Source organism: Mytilus galloprovincialis, chromosome 8 (genome assembly GCF_965363235.1).
Source record: "Mytilus galloprovincialis chromosome 8, xbMytGall1.hap1.1, whole genome shotgun sequence".
NCBI lineage: Eukaryota > Metazoa > Mollusca > Bivalvia > Mytilida > Mytilidae > Mytilus > Mytilus galloprovincialis.
The window spans coordinates 19,183,534-19,205,194 of NC_134845.1; the positions used below are offsets into that span (position 1 = coordinate 19,183,534).

The 21,661-nt window shown below is 32.0% G+C and overlaps 1 protein-coding gene across 1 annotated transcript; it reads left to right on the forward strand.

Annotated features, from left to right (window-relative positions):
• Positions 1–1,101: 1,101 nt before the first annotated feature.
• On the forward strand, positions 1,102–21,338 carry LOC143043159 (fibrinogen-like protein 1). Its single transcript, XM_076215593.1, has 6 exons — positions 1,102–1,405; positions 5,907–6,091; positions 9,489–9,604; positions 9,958–10,054; positions 11,372–11,536; positions 20,962–21,338. The coding sequence occupies exons 2-6, from the start codon at positions 6,067–6,069 to the stop codon at positions 21,231–21,233; spliced, it is 675 nt and encodes a 224-aa protein (XP_076071708.1). The 5' UTR covers positions 1,102–1,405; positions 5,907–6,066; the 3' UTR covers positions 21,234–21,338.
• Positions 21,339–21,661: the final 323 nt, after the last annotated feature.

Here is a 21,661-nt window from a genome sequence, read left to right on the forward strand (position 1 = left end):
TTTTTTTGCCTGATCAAAGAGGGGGGATAGGACCTTTATCGAGACTCCGGGATCGGGTGTCCCCCCCCCCCCATTAAATCAAATATGTTAGAAAAAATACCTTCATGTGCTACTTTTTGAGTAAAATGAGATCGAACTTTAAATGTATTTGCACAAAATAAGACGCATTACTTTATTATTTTAAAAGATAAACACAATCTGTTTTTTGTTAAATTATTTGTAAATTCTGATTTATATTGATGTCCTTTAAAATTTTGCATTTTGTTTTTTCAAATAACTGATATAAATCATATCATCATGAATGTAGAAAAAAACCCACAATTTTTTGCTGTATATTTATCAAATTAAAAAAATGCACTATTTACGTTTTCATGAAAATTGGCACATATAACATATAATCTTCGAACGTAATCAAATCAATGACATTTTTAAAAAGAGGGGTCCATGAACTCGTTTTCAAGTTAAATAAGTTTGAATGATAAATATCAGTCGAAAAATTAACCTTTTCCCGATAAGTCGTCATAGGTTGACTTACATATCTCACTTTAAGAATTAAAAAAAAAACATATTATAGCAGTGATATCATGATTGTCAAAGAGACAAATGTCCATCAATGGCCAAGAGACAAGGATATAATCATACTATGGGTTATCATTCTTCTGACTTCTCATATATGTTATGATGGTATGATACTAAACCCATAACCGGAGAGTTTGTGCTTGATATTCATATGATGAAGACATTATCTTTCAATCAGTTTAATTGAGTTCTGGAGCTGGCATGTCAGTAACTAGTAGTCCTTTGTTCATTTATGTATCATTGTCATTTTGCTATGGTTCTATTGTTGCCTACTCTGACATCGGACTCGGACTTCTTTTAAATTAATTTTTACAGCATGTGCATATGTTTTTTTCCTACTAGCTAGAGGTATAGGGGGAGGGTTGAGATCTCACAGAACATGTTTAACCCGCTGCATTTTTGCGCATGTCCCAAAGTCAGGGGCCTCTGGCCTTTGGTAGTCTTGTAAAAATATCAATTTTAAGTTTATTTATATATTAAAGAGTTAAGTATGACGTTCATCACCACTGAACTAGTTAGTACACATTTTTGTTTAGGGTTCAACTGAAGCACGCCTCCGCGTACCGGATTTTCTCTCTGTGTTAAAGACCCATAGGTGGCCTTCGACTGTTTTCTGCTCTTTGGTTGGTTTTGTTGTCTTTGAAACATTCCCCATTTCCATTCTCAATTTTATTGTGTAATGACACAACTCTCACCGTTGGGTAAAATATAGAATTCACAGGGGTGACAAAATGTGAACGATTCCAACAAGAAAAGAGGACCTGATTTATACTTAATCGAGAAACGAAAACAAGTACAACAGACAGCAGACTAAGTCTTGCCTATGGTAAAAAAAAAAAAAACACCTTCTGTTATATAGTTTTTCTCTTGCTTTTTTTTATATTATCGGATTGCTTTCTCACTGTCGAATACCCCTCATCATTTTGATCCTGTACCATTGATCAAAGGATGTTTGATTAGGAATCGATCAAATTAAATGGCATCACAGTAGTCTCAGTTTAGGGTCGACATCAAAAAATCAATGGAGGATAAAAAAAAAAACTTAATTCAAATAGTTTGGGGTTGGGGTCAAAAGTGCTGCAAGTTTTGTTTAATTGACATCGATTATATATATATCCTTATTGGTCAATCATTTTTTCCCAAATTAAGATAAGAAAGGGGGGTAGGGGGGTCAGTGAAAAAACTAAATGAATTAAGTTTTTTTTTATCCTACATTGAACTTTTGATGTCGTCCCTTATAAAAAGCATATTTAATTTCAAAATGAATAGAAAAATAACGGAGAAGATAGACTGATGACAAATCGTTATTTCAACCAAGACATTGAGAATCAAGCACCTGTCGAATTGATTTATAATCAAGAAAAGACAGCTTACATGCCAATTAGATTATAGATTTTATTTCCTTTTCTGATCCAAATATAATTCATTATCATTTATTTGTAAACTGATGCAAAGTAATATTGATGTGTCAAATAGTGTGACATGAACGCTTCAAGTTTTAGAATTAAAACAAATGGAACCAAATAATTGTGATATTATTATATAATACGATTATGGTTTAAATTAAATTAGAGAATGCCTCGATATAATTATACCAATTATACCGGAAAGCAAAATTCAATAAAAGTTGTTGATCAAACATCTTTTTTTCTTTATTTTGTACAAACTTCCAATTAACGATGTTTCATGCGAGTAGAAAAATATTACACACTGTATATATACCTGACGCCGGACGCGTCCGGACGCGTTCAAAATTTGTACACCGAATGTTCAATATTTTAACGTCATATGTTCATGCTTAGAGACGTGTTCAAAGTTTTAACGTTTGTGTTGAAAATATTAACATGTGTGTTCAGACACAGTGAACACGGGTGTTCAAATTCTGATCTAAAAAAGAAGATAGTTGTTTGTCCGATTTTCTATCCTTCTAATTATTGGCAAATTTGCAAAGAAATTAATTTAAAAATATGAATGTATACGCAGGATGATGATCTTGTGAATTTTTGACTAATATTTTAGTAATTGTGAAATATTAAACTTCAAAGCTGGCATATATGTATAGTTTATGAACTTATTTTATTATTATTACTAGTTTTACTTATAACTGACATAATTATGCATATCTATGAGGCCTGTTATGATAATATCGTAATAAAAATATGTCGATGTTTATCTTATTTCATGATCCGTTCAGTTTATTAACATTACATGTTCAATCAGTGTTCAAATCGCTAGAAATTTTGAACACCTCGCGTTAAAAAAAATATACCAGGGTACCAAAAACCGGAAACAGATATCGGCTGGTGATTTAGGCGGTTAAACGAAGAATGGATACACACAAGGAAGAGAACTGGAGAAGGGACTTCTATCCCACATGAACACGAAAGAAGTGAGTAACAAGGCAGTAGGATAATCTCCATAGGTAGCTCGATGGCTTCCTTGTTATTTTTTCATGTCAGATATATATTTGTCAAATATTCATAACTGTTATATCCAAATTTTCAACATTCAACATAAAAAAAATTAAAGAATAGGATTTAGATTAAACGTAAATAACTGTCAGCTTTGTTCTGGTGATTTCCTAAACTGATGAATAACCAATCTGTGATCGTGTGTCTGTTATATAGAATAAATGATGATTTTTGACATCCACGTATATTAGCTGAACACTAAGTGTTAAGAACTCTAACATCAAGTGTTCAAAAATGAAACACAAAGGCATTAAAAACTGAACACCACACATTCAATTGATGAACAATAAGTGTTAAAAACTCTAACATCAAGTGTTCAAAAATGAAACACAAAGTCATTAAAAACTGAACACCACACATTCAATTGATGAACACTGAGTGTTAAGAACTCTAACATCAAGTGTTCAAATATGAAACACAAAAGCATTAAAAACTGAATACCACACATTCAATTGATGAACACTAAGTGTTAAGAACTCTAACCTTAAGTGTTCAAAAGTGAAACACACAGGCATTAAAAACTGAACACCACGCATTCAATTGATGAACACTAGTGTAAACATTTGGAACACCATTTTTGACTTAGAAAATGCATTCGTTTTTTTTTATTTGCAGGAATCGTTAGATTGAAATGTTTTAATTAGGAACCGGTAGCCAATAATCACACAAAGGTCATTTCTGCATGCTATAAAGTGTTGGAAAAAAGAAAGATGTAAAAAAATGTATGACAATATATGCATATTAATAGTTTATGTGGGTGTATCATTTCTATATCTGTATAACTTAAATTAAGAAATCGACTTTTGTAATTTATAATGTCAAAACTTGCATTTCACTGCCATAGAATATCAATTTGTACTCTAGTATATATCGAAGTTAAAGCATAACAACCATTGCATTTTTTTTATGCTTTATGAAAAACTCTCTTTTATTAATTTTAAATTTTATTTTGCAGGATATATAGGGTCATAGACATTGGAAGTTGATAACAACACATAAAATGACACCCAGTTGATAGCTTTAAGTGAAGATGCACTGAAAAGTGGAGCGAACATTGTATGTGATCGTATAAGAACTGTTGGAATTTGCAAACTTTTAAACTTTCATTGTGACAAATATCTTTACCATAAACTATCTACTTATCACATTGACATGCTTTTTTGGTTAGGATACACATGATGTAGCAACTATCTTGTCATTAGGGGTAAATCATTATTTGTGATATATATTTAAGTCAGTTTAAAAACATAATGTATGTGATTTCACTGAATGTTACTTGTGATATAATAAGGTATTCTTGTGTACTTTTCTTACATATATGCTCATTTGATTATATAAAGAATTACTTGTTAAAATATGTTTTATTGTTATATTTTGCCTGATTCAATATAGTTTTTATAACAGTTTAATTAAGTTTAGTACTTATGGAAAATTATGTACGCTTGAAAATAGAACATGTTCCACATTTGAACACCATCACTTTGAACACTTATGTGAACTGTTCTGAATGTAAACGTCTGGTGTTCTGAATCTTAACATTTTGATTTTTAAACATGTTCTGTGTGTTCAAAAAGTGTTACATGGCTGTTGAACGCGTCGACGTATTAAGATTTTGAACATTCGGACACGTTAAATCGTTGAACACTAATGTTAAGCTCTCTAACATCAAGTGTTCAAAAATGAAACACAAAGGCATTAAAAACTGAACACCACACATTCAATTGATGAACACTAGTGTAAACATTTGGAACACCATTACACGTTCAAAAAGTGTTACAAAAAAGCGTTCAAGCAGTGTTCTATTTATTAACACTTAGATTTACAGTGCATGTATAGGCATTTACCATTGGTACTCAGAAGATAACCAATTATTTTAAAAATTCTTTTATTGGTGTAAAGAATTCTGTTTACTTATTACTTTTTGGTATGAATCTCGAATTTATATTTAAAACACACTTTCCTTCTCCGTTTCATAAAAAAAAATCATTTATTGAACCATAGTGTTATTAGCCACAAACCCTTTCTGTTTTTTTCTTAAAAGGTCCTGTACCAAGTCAGGAAAATGGCCACTGTTGTGTTATAGTTCGTTTCTGTGTGTTACATTTTAGTGTTGTGTCGTAGTTCTCCTCTTATATTTGATGTGTTTCCCTCAGTTTTAGTTTGTAACCCGGATTTTGTTTTTTTTTCTCAATCGATTTATGAATTTCGAACAGCGGTATACTACTGTTGCCTTTATTTATTCAAGTGTAAAGTGGAGAATGAATGAAATTTATAATATTCAAAAAATTATAATCCTTCAGATATATATATATATATATATATATTTTTTAAACGTGAAAAAAACATGTCACACTTTTTTCGTTTAAACATTACTCGGGCTGACCACGCAGGCTTGTCAGCACATCAAATATCAAGAGTTATTACTAAAATATACAAGCAGCCTTAACTAACGATTAACCGATGAATCCTAACGAAAATAAATATGTTTTTTTCAAAGAAATTAGGTGTCATTATATAACAATTAAAACACCCGATAAACAGAATATGTCACATTGATCATACGATGAAAGTAAATATAAAGATAATACAAAATGTTGAAGTACTAACTTTTGAGTAAAGAAATAATTCTTTGGCCTGTATTAGAAAAGAAATAAAAAGAATATCGTTATAATATTTTACATACACCGCTTTAAAGCTGTTAGTCGACTTATTATGAGAATCTTATGAGAACTGGTTAAACGATATGTTATCAAAGATGTTATATTATGCTTTTCTTATATTTTTACCTTTGTGCCGTGGTATATCAAGAACTGATCAAGACTTCTTCATTTATCAAAACAAATCATTTCATTCTAGTGAGATAATAATACAAGAATTAATTGAATCAGCTTTGGGATGTGCCAATTTATGTACCATTCAGCCTAACTGCTGTGCTGCCAGTTTTAATAAAGTAACACAATCATGTCAACTCGTGTCATCTTGTGTGCCAGTTACCTTACCTTCAGAGAGCACATGGATGATAAGCAAAACTGTCTATAAAGGTAAGTTATAAATGTGTCATTTATTATCAAATTGATACTCTTGCGAGCTTATATATACTCTTCAGAGGTACAGGTAAAACAACTGCATACCAAATATCATTGACTTATTATAAGTCGTTCCCTTTTTAAAACAAACATAAACACAAACATTAATTTTACTTGTAAATTATGTAAAAATTTCAAAGTCAATCATAAAGAAGGGGTGGGCAAATATAATCTCTACGGAAAAGATGCTTGTAAATGCCAATCAACTTGCATACCAAATATCATTGACTCAACATTAGCAGTTTATCTTTATAAACTGATCTAATCCCAAACTAATACATGACGTTCAATTTTTAATCAGAGTCAATAGCCAATGACTAATAGGGCGGAGCCAAATCATCTCCACGGTAATGAGATTTGCCAATGCTTATACAACTGCATACCCAATATCATTGACCTACCACTTGTGGCTCATCATAAACTAGAAATACTCATAAACTAAGACATTGTTGACGACGCCGCCGACGCCGGAAATACCGGTAGCATACCTATGTCTAGCTTTTTGACTCCGCCAAGAGCTTGGTTTTATGTATTTTTACCAGAAATCGGAAAACCTACAGACTTTAACTATTTACCAGTGGAGGCATTGTAAATAATGCAATATTAGTTCAGAACAGTATACACCAACAAATCCATCTTATCAAGTATTAGAAAATAAGGCATATACAAAAAACAGTTTACCATCTCGGCTTGGGTATACCTAATAAAAATTAAAATAAAAAAATAAAAAAGTAAAAAGTATAGAGTATACTGTTTTGTGTAAATAAGTAAAAGGGAGGCGGATGACGAAGGGACATTCAAACTACCTGGCAATGCAATGGTTTAAAACAGAAAAAGAAAACTGACAAACAACAGTACACAAAACAGAACATAGAAAACTGGGGTATTCTCAGGTGCTCCGGAAGGGTATGCAGATTCTGCTCCACATGTGCTACCAGTCGTGTTGCTCATGCAAGTACAAACCCGGTGATAAGCCTCATTTAGTAGATTAACATTCTGGAAAAGAGGATGGGATTGTAATAACGGCAGTTGAAACATATTTGTCATTATCCGTGGAACTGATAATCCATAACGTGATGGCGTCCGTAAAATTAACAAAGTGATGATTTCAACTTCACCACTTGAAACTCGTGGTTTAACAGCTTCCTTTTGAGCAGCAGTCATCCATCAGGAAAATTAGTAAAGGAAATAAAAGTCCTGGAATATTGATATCAGCTGGGAGATATATACTCTTTATTCAGGTGCTGCTGGAATGCTGCTACATAGAAATGAAAAGTTCACTAATGGGAAACTGACATCATTTCGTTTGTCGTTAAGTTTTGTTTTCCACCGACCCTCATTAAATAAATAAATAAATAGATAAATAAATAATCTTTATTTCAAGAGGATGATCCCATTAGTTAAAACTAATCTTCCTGAGAGTCCTCAAAATAATAATAACATATTTACATAGAGTATTATAAAGTTATATTATACACAATATACAATTGTATTTAAATAATAATGAAAAAGCATATTAATTTGCACAATTGATGAAAAATTCGTAACATTTTGTTTTAAAAGATACAAGTGTATTACTCATTTTTATTTCATTTGGTAAACTGTTCCATATTTGAGAACCTGAATATGTAAATGTTTTCTTTAAAAAAATTGTTTTTGGTTTTGAAAGATTTAATAGTTTTTCATCAGCTGAACGTAAGTTATAATTTTGATTATCAGTAAAATGAAAATTTTCTTGTAAATAGTTAGGAACCATACCATTTAATGATTTAATGCAAGTATTGCCTTTTGTTATTGAATGCGTTTTTCTATATTTAACCAGTGTAAATTATTAAACAATAAACTGGATGATGTCATTATGTCAGCTTCTACTATAACCCTAGCAGATTTCTTTAATAACTTATTAAGTTTATTTATTCCACTTTCACAACAGCTTCCCCATATATTGCAACAATAATCAAATAATGGCAGAATATAAGCATTAAAATAGATAATACGTATATGCATAGGTAAATATTTTCTTATCTTTTGTAATAAATTGATTCTGTTTGATATAGTACATGACATTTTATCTATCTGCTGATTCCAATTTAGGTTTTTGTCAATATATAAACCAAGAAGTTTTTCACAATCTACATTTTCTATTTGTTCATTTGAAATATTGATATCTAAACTGTTTCCAGTTGAACAAAGCCTTTGTTTTGAACCAATAATCATTGATTTACACTTTTTGGCATTTAATTTCATACAATTTTTGCGAACACCAGTTTTCAATTACATGAATATCATTTTGAAGGTTAGAAGTTAATTGAAGTAAATTATTACCTTTACAATGTAATGTAGAATCATCTGCATATAAATCTATTGATGAATGTTCTATATTAAGTGGTAAATCATTGATATATAAAATAAATAACAGAGGGCCCAGGATAGAACCTTGTGGTACCCCAGTTTTTATGCATTTAGTATTAGACATGACGTTATTGACCATAACTTGTTGGCTTCGTTCAAACAAGTACTAATTTAGTAAGAGCAGAAGTACACGAATGTTTAGGTCTGAAACCTGACTGTGTAGTATTAAGAAGGTCATTACTATTTAAAAATATAAACAAACTATTAGCTATATGTCGTTCTATCATTTTTGAAAGACAAGGCAAAACTGCTATGGTTCTATAATTATCAGGATTACAGGCATCGCCACTTTTAAAAATTGGGCAAACTCTTGCAGTTTTAAAAATACTTGGAAATTTACCACTTTTGATGCTTAGATTAAATATATGTCAAGGCTGGTGCAATGACATCGCTGCACATACTCAAAATATTTGGTCCGACATCATCTAAACCAGTTGCTTTAGACTTGTCAAGTTTTTTTAAATACATGTTTACATCTAAAATACTCATTTCTGGAATAATGAATTTTTCACTACCCGTTTGTAACTTTGATTTTACAAATTTATTGAGTGCATCAAAACTGGCACCATCATCATTATTACATAATTTGTTATCAACTATACCTTCAGCAATATTTGTGAAATGCACATTAAATGTATTTGCTATATCAACATCATTTTGAATTACACTATTTTTATATTCTAAATGCGTGATATTATTATGTGCTTTTTTAGGATTTAGACTTTTGACATACTTCCAAATAGTTTTACTATCTTTACAATTTGAAATAGCATTTTGGAAATATTTTTTCTTTGCCTGTTCTACTAAAAATGTAACCTTATTACGCCAAATTTTATAATTATATATATCACCAATTCTTTGAAAATAATCTCTTTGGTGTCATTGTCAATTTCTAGAGGTAAATAGATATTCTTATTCTTATTCTTATTTTTATTTTTAGTACAATCTGCGATAACGGACTGCAGCGATTTACCAGTGGAAAGCAGCGGACAGTATGAAATGATCACATTTAATTCAAACGTAATTCAAGTTTACTGTGCAGAAGGCGGATGGATGGTGCGTATCAATTTATATGCATTATTCGTGTACTACAAGATATAAATTATCATAATTTGCTTCCTTGCTGACTATTGACAGACATCTATCACAAGCATTTAATAAAAATAGTATATAGCCATACTGCAGAAAACACTATTTTGACATAATATGAGGGGAACCTGTTATAGAACGACCTAATTCTCTGATTCTAGACCTGATGTGATAAAATCTAATGGTCATATATATCTCCTTGCATTTCCTGTACGTACGACATATTATCTTTTGCAACTCCTTAGAGTGTGAAGGATCCCGATAAAATCAAGTTTAAACTGAAGTGTATTTTTTTATGCAAATTGTTATTTCCCTTTAAGGTTATTCAAAGAAGAATTGATGGCAATACAGACTTTTACCGTAATTGGACAGAATACAAACAAGGCTTTGGAGATATTGCGGCAGACTTCTATATTGGTAATTTTTAATGGTATACCGTATTGTTTTCAAATCTGTATGACCACACCACACATATGTATGCAGGGCACACGAAAACACTTCTCATTGGTACTTCGGAGTATTTCTATTTGACAATACCGTCATTTTCCACCTTTCCTCGGTTTTTATTATTTCTTTGCTATTATTTATCTACCAAATGCAGATTATTAGTGCTCGCTGCCTTGCATGTATGTAACTTTTTCGTTGGAAAATCAAAACATCCTAATAATTGCCTTGAATAAAACAGTATTCATACCTTGTAATAAGTGGAAGTAATGTGATTATGTTAATTTTTGCTAATGCCTAGAGAAAAGATATATTCAGTAGTATAGAACACCATTTTATTATGCCTTAGCATAATGCCAAGAACATTTTAAGATCATTATTTATTCTAAATTTTTCAATCAAAATGATTTTTTTACCAGAAACACGTCAGTTGTAATGAAATTTTTAATTGCATGGTAGCAAATGACAGCTTATAAGCTTACGGTGTTTATGTATCACAACTCGTATGCTTCGCCCGTGTCTGTAGTGACGTTTTGGATTTCAATGAACGTAATCTATGTATTGCTGGTAAATTATTAAACCACGAATTACGTAAAAACTGTAATAAATTCATTCACGGATACAAAGATTTGGCTCGAAAGTTTGGCTGTACATGTAGAAAACTTATTTTAAACGGGATAGCACATTCTATTTTTACGGAGATGTGTAGGTTTTCCTAGAGCTTGTACTGTCCCAGACTCGAAAAGGAGGGGGTGCCACCAGCAAACTAGTTTAAACCCGCCACATTATGTATGTGCATATCCCATGTCAGGAGACTGTTATCCAGTGGTTGTCATTTGTTGCTGTGTATCTTTTGTTTTTGTTTATTATTTTGTGTTCATAAACAAGTCCGTTAGTTTTCTCGTTTGAATAGTTTTACATTTTTCATTTCGAGACCTTATATAGCCGACTAGGTGGTATGGGTCATTGTTGAAGACGTACTGCCTTCGTTGTTGTTGTTATACACCAATTCATCATCCTTATAAAAAAAAGAAGATGTGGTATGATTGCCAATGAGACAACTATCCACAAACACCAAAATGACACAGACATTAGCAACTATAGGTCACCGTACGGCCTTCAACAACGAGCAAAGCCCATACCGCATAGTCAGCTATAAAAGGCCCCGATAAGACAATGTAAAACAATTCAAAAACCTTGTCTGATTTGTGAATAAAAATAACAAATGATCGGCTTTTGTAACAGATACATATTATTCTTTTTAATTATAAATACATATTAATATTTCAGGAAATGATAATCTTCACACAATTTTATCTAGAAAGAATTACACCTTACTGATAGACCTGGAGGACTGGACAAACGAGAATCGCTATGCAGAGTACAACACTTTCCATGTAGGAAATGAAGCAACAAATTATACGCTGTCAATTGGCGATTACAACGGAACAGCTGGTAGGTGTAGCAAATAAAATCGGATCTATCACAACAGTGTTTACCCATAGTAACTAGTATGTGAACAAAACAATCATATATAACTTAGTATAATGTTTTATCTTACCTCCTATACATTCCTAGGAATATGATTGGCTAAAAGCGTCCTCGTGGATACCGTGTATATTTAATATTAGGTTAGTTGGGAGGCGGGACTTATTTCATACACGGTTAGTAGTGGAGTTACGTCCCTTTATATTCCATATAAGGTAATAAGGAGGCGGGGCTTATTTCGTACACGGTTAGTAGTGGTGTTACGTCCCTTTAGAAAAACAAAACAGTACTGAGAAAAAAATCTTAAAGATTTCAACAGACGAAGAAAGTGGTGATAAAGTGAAATAAATTCACAAAACACATTTAATTTGTATTGAAGACTTGCTCGTTTTGATAGGTCACTAGTGTAAATCCTCTACACGTTAAGATAGTCGGAAAGATAAATTCGTTACATAGTGTGCTAGTGACGTTATACGGTACACAGTGTATATAAAGTGCGAATCCAGCTAGTTCATTTTTACTGTTATATGCGGGTATGTCTATTGTAGAATAAAGGATCATGGGAAAACTGTATTTGTTTACGTTTTGAAAATATCAAGTTAAAGGATTTTAAGTTAAGTTTCAACATCACTGGGGTAAAGCTGATGACCGTAACTGCATTCACGGTCATCCCAAGATGTCGGATGAAAAATTAGGTCAGTTTCTGTATTGTCTGTTAAAGTGTTTCTATATCATTTTCTTTACAAATCATACATTGAAACGATGTAAATTTATAAAAGAATCACTCGGAAATCACTAATTACTTCTGAGAAATGTGCATGAAACGGGAAATTCGATTTGAAAAAATCGCCAAGATGACCGTAAATCACAATCGAGATGACCGTAACAGAATCAGCGATTCATAACAAGGCTGACCGTAACTGCTTTAAAGATGACCGTAATTTGTAAATGATGACTGTAATTTTAAAGGATGACCCTCAATTTTAAGAAATATCCGTATTTATATAACTATTTTTTTGTATCAAATGATTAATCGTGTTGGTATACACATATTAATATGAGAGTTTTATTCTATAGGTAGAAGAAAATAAGACGTGCTTCAAATGCAAAGATTACCATATGTATCTTTTTTACAGTAGAGGGTTTAATTTTTAAAATGCATTTGCCAAAAGACATGCAAAGGAACAGGAAGGGAAAACATGCTACAAAAGCGCGATAAAATGACACCTTACAAGCATAATGAAAAAAATGCGGTGCACAGTTCAACTGCTCGACAAAAGATTTTTTTTTTTGTTTCTGGGATTTCTTTTAATGACATATAATAAATACACATTTTTAAAAATGCCAAAAAATTGCATGTACACCCATTGATATTATATCGTCTTTCATTTTGTCGTGCAAATAAAATAACAGAAATATTTTGAAAATATCATTTGAATAAACTAGTGACACTAGTGAAGGTGAGCTCCAGCAAAGTAGATCCTTAAAATAGTATTATACGAAAAGCGTATCACAAGGCGGAACGTTGTCAATTTGTATATACAATGTATATAGAAATGTTATTCATACAGTCAGGATTCTACTTCTTCAAAATTATCTCCCCATTACGCCAGTTCATGCTCACAATCGTAGAAATGGAAGCCATTGTAGGGATGACGCTCTGCCAATTTTGCTCTTGAAAACTGATAAATTTATCCACATAGCACCATTACGATCGATCGTTATATGTCAGTTATATTTTAAAAGACAAATGTATCTACTAGCTAATGAGCATTAGTTAATGATCTTGTCTGCATTGATTCAACTTAAAAATGTTGTCTGTTCGGATGTCAGATGGAATTTTGAAAATTCTTAAGCATTTAAAAAAATTCTAATAAAATATTTCGTGGAAGGGCAGACTAAACAATTTTAGTGGTTGAAGATTATAAACCCTAGTTATCACACACAAGAAAATCATATTTTTTTCGAAGATATCCATTTTCATCATCCAAATTAAAAGACTGTCGTCAAGTACTTTTAGAAAAAATAGCTATTCGAACACACCTACTCTGTTTTTGTGATTCATTAGATAGGTATCTCACTTGACCCATACATTTCATCTTTTCGTACTGTCATTTTTTTTACGTTATAAAGTCAACCTGTAGCTTTGATATATAATAATGATAGAATCTGAAGCGAGTGCTATATAAAATACTCTTGGTTTGTACGTTTAAAGACAAAATATACACCCAAACATGCCCTAACATAAAAAGGTGCACTCGATTTTTCTCTTTTCGATACAATCGTTACCTGTTTTGGGGAATTTTTTCTTGATTCACATAATGGAAGGGCAGACACGAAAATTTCTGAACTAAAAGATTGATATGTTCTCCGTCCGTGATAAAAAAAATCGGAGGTTATGCATTTTCTACATCCAACTTATAGATACTATATATAAAAAAAAGAAGATGTGGTATTATTGCCAATGAGACAACTATCCAGAAAAGACCAAAATGACACAAACATTAACAATTATAGGTAACCGTAAGGCCTTCAACAATGAGCAACGCCCATTTCCGCATAGTCAGCTATAAAAGGCCCCGATAAGAACCATGTCGTCGACTTGATATCTTATTGTTTTGCATTACTATGTAATAGATACATTGAAAACTTATGCAAATGGTGTTTTTAAAATAAGAACATTGTCGTTTTATTTGTTTCTATTAACTTTTTAAAATTTTGTTACTATATCAAACATTACAGTTAACATTTATCGCTTTCTCGATACACACAGAGCTTCGATTCTTTTGTTCTATTTCAAAAGTGTTCCCGCCTGCATATATCAAGACAAATTAAGATTTTAATCTGCTTCCTCTGGAACCATACACATGGGCTCGATTACCAAATATTCGTATGTATTATTAATGTTTGTAATGCTCCATTTATTGGCATTATGTTTTTCTGGTCTGTGCGTACGTTCGTCCGTTCGTCTGTTTGTTTGTCCAGCTTCAAGTTAAATAAAATTGAAACTTAGTACACATTTTCCCTATAGTATGATCTTTTTAATTCTAATGCCACATTACAGTTTTATCCCATTTTCATAGTCCACTAAACATAGAAAATGATAGTGTAGATGAGCCATCCGTGTACTAGGGACACATTCATGTTTCTTCAAATTTTCGTCGTATCGCTGTCAATTTGTGTTCAAATTTTAACGTGGACAGCAATAAATATTTCATTGTTTACGAGAAATATGCAATTTACTATCATTGTTATAAATCCTAAATATGGCCAATTATATTATAGTTTAAAAAAAAGAAATTTATGAAACATATTTATATCCGCTAACCGATCCCCTATTGATATCGACAAACTCAACAAAATAGCTTTGAATACAATACGGATATTTCTTATAATTGATGGTCATCCTATAAAAGTTACGGTCGTCCTATATAAATTACAGTCAGTCTTTACAAATTACGGTCATCCTTTACAAGTTACGGTCATCTTTTTATCAATCACGGTCATCCTTGTTTTATGTTACGGTCATCTTGAAAATATTTTGATTATGATTTACGGTCATCTTAACGATTTTTTCAAATCGAATTTCCCGTTTCATGCACATTTCTCGGAAGTAATTAGTGATTTTCGAGTGATTCTTTTATAAATTTACATCGTTTCAATGTATGATTTGTAAAGAAAATGATATAGAAACACTTAAACAGACAATACAGAAACTGACCTAATTTTTCACCCGACATCTTGGGATGACCGTGAATGCAGTTACGGTCATCAGCTTTACCCCAGTGAACATATTTTCATTGTGATATGTCTTTATAATATACAAACATAGCATTAAACTTCAAATAAGTGTTATAAAAGCATCATAATATAGGGTTATTGCATGAATATTGGGGAATATTGTCCCGAGTAGAATTTTATATTGCACGAGCTTGCGAGTGCAATATATGTTCTACGAGGGACAATATTCCCCAATATTCATGCAATAACCCTTTTATTGTATAGCAATATAATATTTGAAAGTAAAAATTGGTTTAAACTAAGATTTTGTCGTTAATGACGTCATGAATTTTGAAGATTTATTGCACTAGTGCAATATTAGAATTTATTGCACGCTAACTTTTGGTTACGTTCTGTGGGAAATATTATATTGCTATACAATAATATAGCATATCGATTATTGAAAGCGATCCATTTTAACTATAGATGCGATGAATTATCACTGTTAGTGCAGTCATTATTAATGTAGAATTTTCAAAGATGCGAGGAATTTTTATTGTAGAATTATGTGATAAATGCACTTGCAACAAATGAAAAAAAAACTTAGTTGATGACTTTAGGATTTATGATACATGTATTTTCCAATTGAAATACAAACTCCTCATTCATTCTTCATCAAATATATAGCTTTTCAAACTTGTAACAAAAGCGATTCTCAAAATGTCATATTGTATTCTTCAGATTACGTTTCTCCTTGATTTTAACTTATATAGTGAATCACTGGAGCGTGACAGCAGCGGGCCCTCTTAAGCAGTCAGTGGGCCCCTACTTATGAAAAATTCTAGATCCGCGAATGGATACTACCACAGAGGTAAAACCATGCACATTTGGGTTATTGTACACGAAATGCATGCTACAATTCATTTTTGTTGATTTTAGACCCTTTGGAACTCTATGTGGGCTATTTCAGCAACTAGGCAAAAAATCCACAAACTTGATACATGGTCAGATTCAGCATGTCAACGAATTCCAAATATCTATATTAAAGAACTTTTGTCTATAAATTTGGACCCCACAAAATTGAAAAAGGGACCAAAAATATGAAAAAATGCATGCATCGGATACTTTTGTTATTGAAGGCATGACTGTAACAATAGGATGAATATACAAAAATATCTTTTTCTGGGGTCTCATTTGGGGGTTCTGATCCCGGATCCCGCTTACTGTTTTGGCAGATTCGCGTATTCCGCTTATTGTTTTGTCAGATTCCCGCATCCCGCTTATACTATGCAGTTCTAATTTTTTGTAATTATCCGTGTCCCGCTAGACTTCATTTCCCGTTTTTCTCTACACAATCATTTGACTTTCACCTGTCACGCTTGCAAAAAATCGGCAATCCGGCGTGACGCTTATACCCAAATGCGACCCACTGTTTTACTCTATTTTGACTCATATAAAGCCCATTATAAATATATTAAAAAAGTAGCGTAGATTTTTTCATCCCTTTTTATCCCGTCTCGTTTCGTTTTTGATCCATGTAGATGTCGTATGTGACAATGAGACAACTCTCCATCCGAGTCACAATTTATAAAAGTAGACCATTATACGTCAAAATACGGTCTTCAACATGGAGTCTTGGCTCACACCGAACAGCAAGTTATAAAGGGCTCCAGTGTAAAACCTTTTAAACGGGGAAACAAAGGTGCAATCTATATCAAGATGTACGTAATTAGTGATGAAGTGTCATGGAAATGGATAAAAAAAAATAAGGATAAAGATCTCTATACGCTTTATAAGAAAATAAATGGAATACATTTGAAATAAATGTTATTTCTATTGAATTTAGTAGAGTGTTTTAAAACCAAACTTTTATCCGTAAGTTAAATTTTATCAAATCTTTCTCTTACTTTATCTATTATTTGAGCAAGTCGGCTAAATTAAGGCTTTACAGCTAATTTCCTAATGCATGTAAAGCAAAACTTTGGTTGGCTTGCTTGCTTTGTTTGTATAATTGTTTATACAAACTTTGTAAATAAGATTGACATTTTTAAACAATATGAATAGGCATAGTTTAACCTGTATTTTTAATATTTGAATTAAATTGGGTGTTATCATAATGATTATCCAATAAAAAAAGCAAGCAAATCAACTAAAGTCTTGCTCTACATGCTTAAAGAAATGAGCTGTAATAGATAAAAAAAAAATAATAATTATACAGTGAAAATGCACCGCATATACAATACTAATGATTCGCTTCACAGTTAAAATGAAAGAATAGTATCATTATTCGACAGTAAACATGACTAGCATTACGAAATCATCATAGTGGAATTTAGTTAAATATGAAAAAAACTGAATGACAAAACATATTCTACGTTATACAACTTTAATAATTGTATTAGACGTGTTAGGAAAGTCGATACTACTGTTGGTGCTCGTGTTGGATGGAAGATAAATACAATAAGATTTGGGGGGTCATCTCCAAAATTATAAATACTCTATTTTTTATTACCTGTATGGCCACTGAAATACGTTATTTATAGTGTGCAATACATGACCGATCGGGCATTGTTAAGAACCAAAATTAATTTTCAAATGTGATAATTAAAATAAATTACGTGGTACATTTGTAAATTAAGGATACACATGAAAAAGAGGGAATGTTTTTGTTTTATTCTCAGAATCAACAAAATTCCTTCAAAAAAAATTTGATAAGGGTTTTGGCCTGCTTGATCTCTCAATGGAAGCAAACTACTAGTATCGTTTTGCTTCATTCTGGTACGATTTAAAAAAAAATAATAAAAAAAAAAAAATATTTTGGAAAACACAAATCCCCTTTTCACAATATGAACGCTCGATGATTTATTTTATAATGCAAATTTGGGATTTTGTTGTTCACTTGCCTAATAACTTTTAGCATTGTATGATTGGGTAGCATTTGCATTGTTTAATGTCTCCCGAAAAGTCCACCAAACAATTCAACTGTTTGTTTTAGTTCGTTCCTTTGGTGTTCCCATAAGGTCACAAACGACTCTGACTGTCTCTAGACGTCTTATTGCGTCAAATAATTTCAACTGTGACCTTGACCTTTGTCTTCAAAAATTAATAGGATTCTAGATTTTCATAAGGACTAAAAACGAATCAAGTACGGTCAAATTCCTAGAACGTTGTTAAATATAGAGTGTCAACAAGTGTGTTACGGACGGAAAGGCGGACCGAGGGTAAAGAAACCCTCGAATTTTGTAGGCGAGAGAATAAACTTGAACCCATTGGAATCGGAAATGCAGACAGATGTTATTTTACACGAAGACAATGGGGTTCAAATCGTCAAATGTCAACTAAAGCAAAGTTTGTTTGTATCGTTCTTTAAATGTCGTTTAAACTTTTTGTTTCTAAAATCAGAATTATCAGAAAAGCTTATAACGATTATTCCAAAGACGTATGCTTATGATATAGAATCAAAAATCGTGGACACCTTTTTATAGTCTTATAACAGATGAGAAGTGTGTGTGTGTGTGGGGGGGGGGAGGCCGGGGGGGGGGGGTATTTATTTTTGTGTTTATTTGTTTTGTGTTGTACTTATTTTTATTTGCTGTATACTACCAGTGTGCGCATTCAAAATCTAACTTCAATTACTGAATATGAGGCTGATGGTGTGTGACCGGTTCATACATAATATTGCGGGGTTAAATATGTTCGTAAGAGCTCTTGACGAAACCCTTTTCTAACATCGGACAGTCGTGTAATTGTAACAGTAATTCATAAGTACATACTATGCAAATCGATTGAAAATGGCATGACTCATTATATCGGCAGGAATCGTTAAAAGAAATAACATAAAGACAATAGACACAAAGTACCAATATCAAAGTACTTGCAGTTACTGAAAGTAAAAGTATTAATAAAATAACAAAGGCTTACAAGATGTTAAAACAAGATAAATTATTCACAAAACTAATATTAATTTGTCTAAAAATGTATTTATTGAATCTTTTCTGGTTCTTAAACAAATAGTTTGATCTTTTCCTGCGTACTCTAATAAATACAATTGTTACAGATTTGTCTCAGCGGTATCAAACACGCCCAAACAGGTAACAAAAGAGTTCAGTTTTTATACTCATTGAGAAGGTCCCCAATCATATTGTATATTTCTTCCGACCAACAGTAGTATCGACTTTCCTAACACGTCTATTAAAATGAATATTTTTTACTGCAACAACATCTCACCTGTTAGTTATAAAGCACCTGCACGATCTGTTCGTGAAATGTCCTAAAAATTCACCTATTTTGGTATATATTTCACAGTTGGATGGCTTTAGGCGCGATAAATCCCGCTCGCATCTCTTACTTTGTTTTATTAGTATTATGTATTTCTGAACATATACATTTTAACTATTTTTCTTCATTTTCTTCAAAAATTAAAAAAAGTTCGTCTGTTTATTTATCATTCTACATTATGGCATTTATGGCATATACAGTAAAAAATTATATTTTAGGATCCGCACTTTACATACACTGGTACATATGGGGTCAGTATACCGTATTAGGTCACTAGCACACTATGTAACTAAATAATATTAACGTATACACAAGACTCGGATTTCTTTTGAACTGAATTTTAATGTGCGTATTGTTATGCGTTTACTTTTCTACATTGGATATAGGTATAGGGTAAGGGTTGAGATCTCATAAACATGTTTAACCCCGCCGAATTTTTGTGCCTGTCCCAAGTCAGGAACCTCTGGCCTTTGTTAGTCTTGTAATATTTTTAATTTTAGTTTCTTGTGTACAGTTTGGAGTTTAGTATGGCGTTCATTTCACTGAACTAGTATATATATTTGTTTAGCTGACGGACGCCTCCGGGTACGGGAATTTCTCGCTGCATTGAAGACCTGTTGGTGACCTTATGCTGTTGTCTGTTCTATGGTCGGGTTGTTGTTTCTTTGACACATTCCCCATTTCCATTCTCAATTTTATATAAAATTTGTTTAAGAGCAAGTAAAATTGAGAATGGAAATGGGGAATGAATAGGGAATGTGTCAAAGAGATAACAACCCGACCAAAGAGCAGAAAACAGCCGAAGGCCACCAATGGGTCTTCAATGCAGCCAGAAAATGCCGCACTCGGAGGCGTGCTTCAGCTGGTCCCTAAACAAACATGTATACTACTTCAGTGATAATGGACGTCATTCTAAACTCCGAAAAAATAAACTAAGTGTTCAGGAGTTTACCAATTTGGATATATAGATCGTTTTATAAGATGTGTATATATCATGCTCATACTTTAATTTTGAATTTTCTGCAATGCCTCCTGACCTATTATATTTCTAAGATATATTCTTATAAAAATAATATGTCAGCATACATGGTTGCGACTTAATTCAAAATACAGTTTGAATCCATAAGAAAATAATTTTCTTGAACAAATAAATACAGCGGGAGTTTTAAACTTTTATGAAACAAAATCATATTTACATTTTTTACTGCATTTAAAAATCAGGGACGTAATCCGGGTCGTTGCTTTTCTCGTTTGATTTATTTTTACATTTTGTCATAAATATGCAGCTTACTATAAACGAGGTATAGGTTCTGTTGGTAATAAGAGTAAAAGTTACCTGCAAAAAATCCAGTTGGAAAGAACTAGTGTATACAGGATCATTGTTTAAATTTCAGGTGATTCCATGAAGGGGGAACGAAGCATGAAGGAGTTAGATGGCATGCAGTTCAGTACGTATGATCGTGATAATGACCAGTATCGACGCGGGATCTGTACTAAGCTTCTGAGATCTGGATGGTGGCATAATTATTGCACTGACGCCAACCTGAATGGTCAATACTATGCAGGAGTAAATCACACCAACCCATATGATCCTATCTACTGGTGGACATGGCATCCGGATTTTATTCCACTGAAGTCTGTTACTATGAAAATAAAGTCTCGATGAGAAACATAACTGTTCTTTCAGCTAGTTAACTCGCGATATGATTTTAACAATGTACTGTCAAACTATATACTATCTGTAGTTCATGCTTAAATAGATCGTTATTTATCTCGTTATTTATGAAAAACATTAAATTTGTGTTTCTTAAACTACTAAACCAATTTAAACTATTAATATATATGTTGTCTAAATATGTGGTTGACCCTAATGAACAGTTAGATATATTCAGAGTGATACAAGTGAATGCTATATACCGATATTCATGACAGATGGTTATTTCTGAATGATGTTACATTTACTGCTTTTGTTGAAGAACATTAGAGTTTCTCTGCTTAAATTTCTGCTCATAAATATAAACTCTGCATATTTTCATTAGAGGACTTCTGAATCAAAATTAATCAATTATGTACTTCCAATTGTAAAATAATACA

Excerpts from the sequence above, each read along its gene's own strand:
- LOC143043159 (XM_076215593.1), top strand. The coding sequence starts at position 6,067 with ATGATAAGCAAAACTGTCTATAAAG. Across the intron at positions 10,055-11,371 it reads TGCGGCAGACTTCTATATTG|GAAATGATAATCTTCACACA; the intron begins GTAATTTTTAAT and ends TTAATATTTCAG. Across the intron at positions 11,537-20,961 it reads CGATTACAACGGAACAGCTG|GTGATTCCATGAAGGGGGAA; the intron begins GTAGGTGTAGCA and ends TTTAAATTTCAG.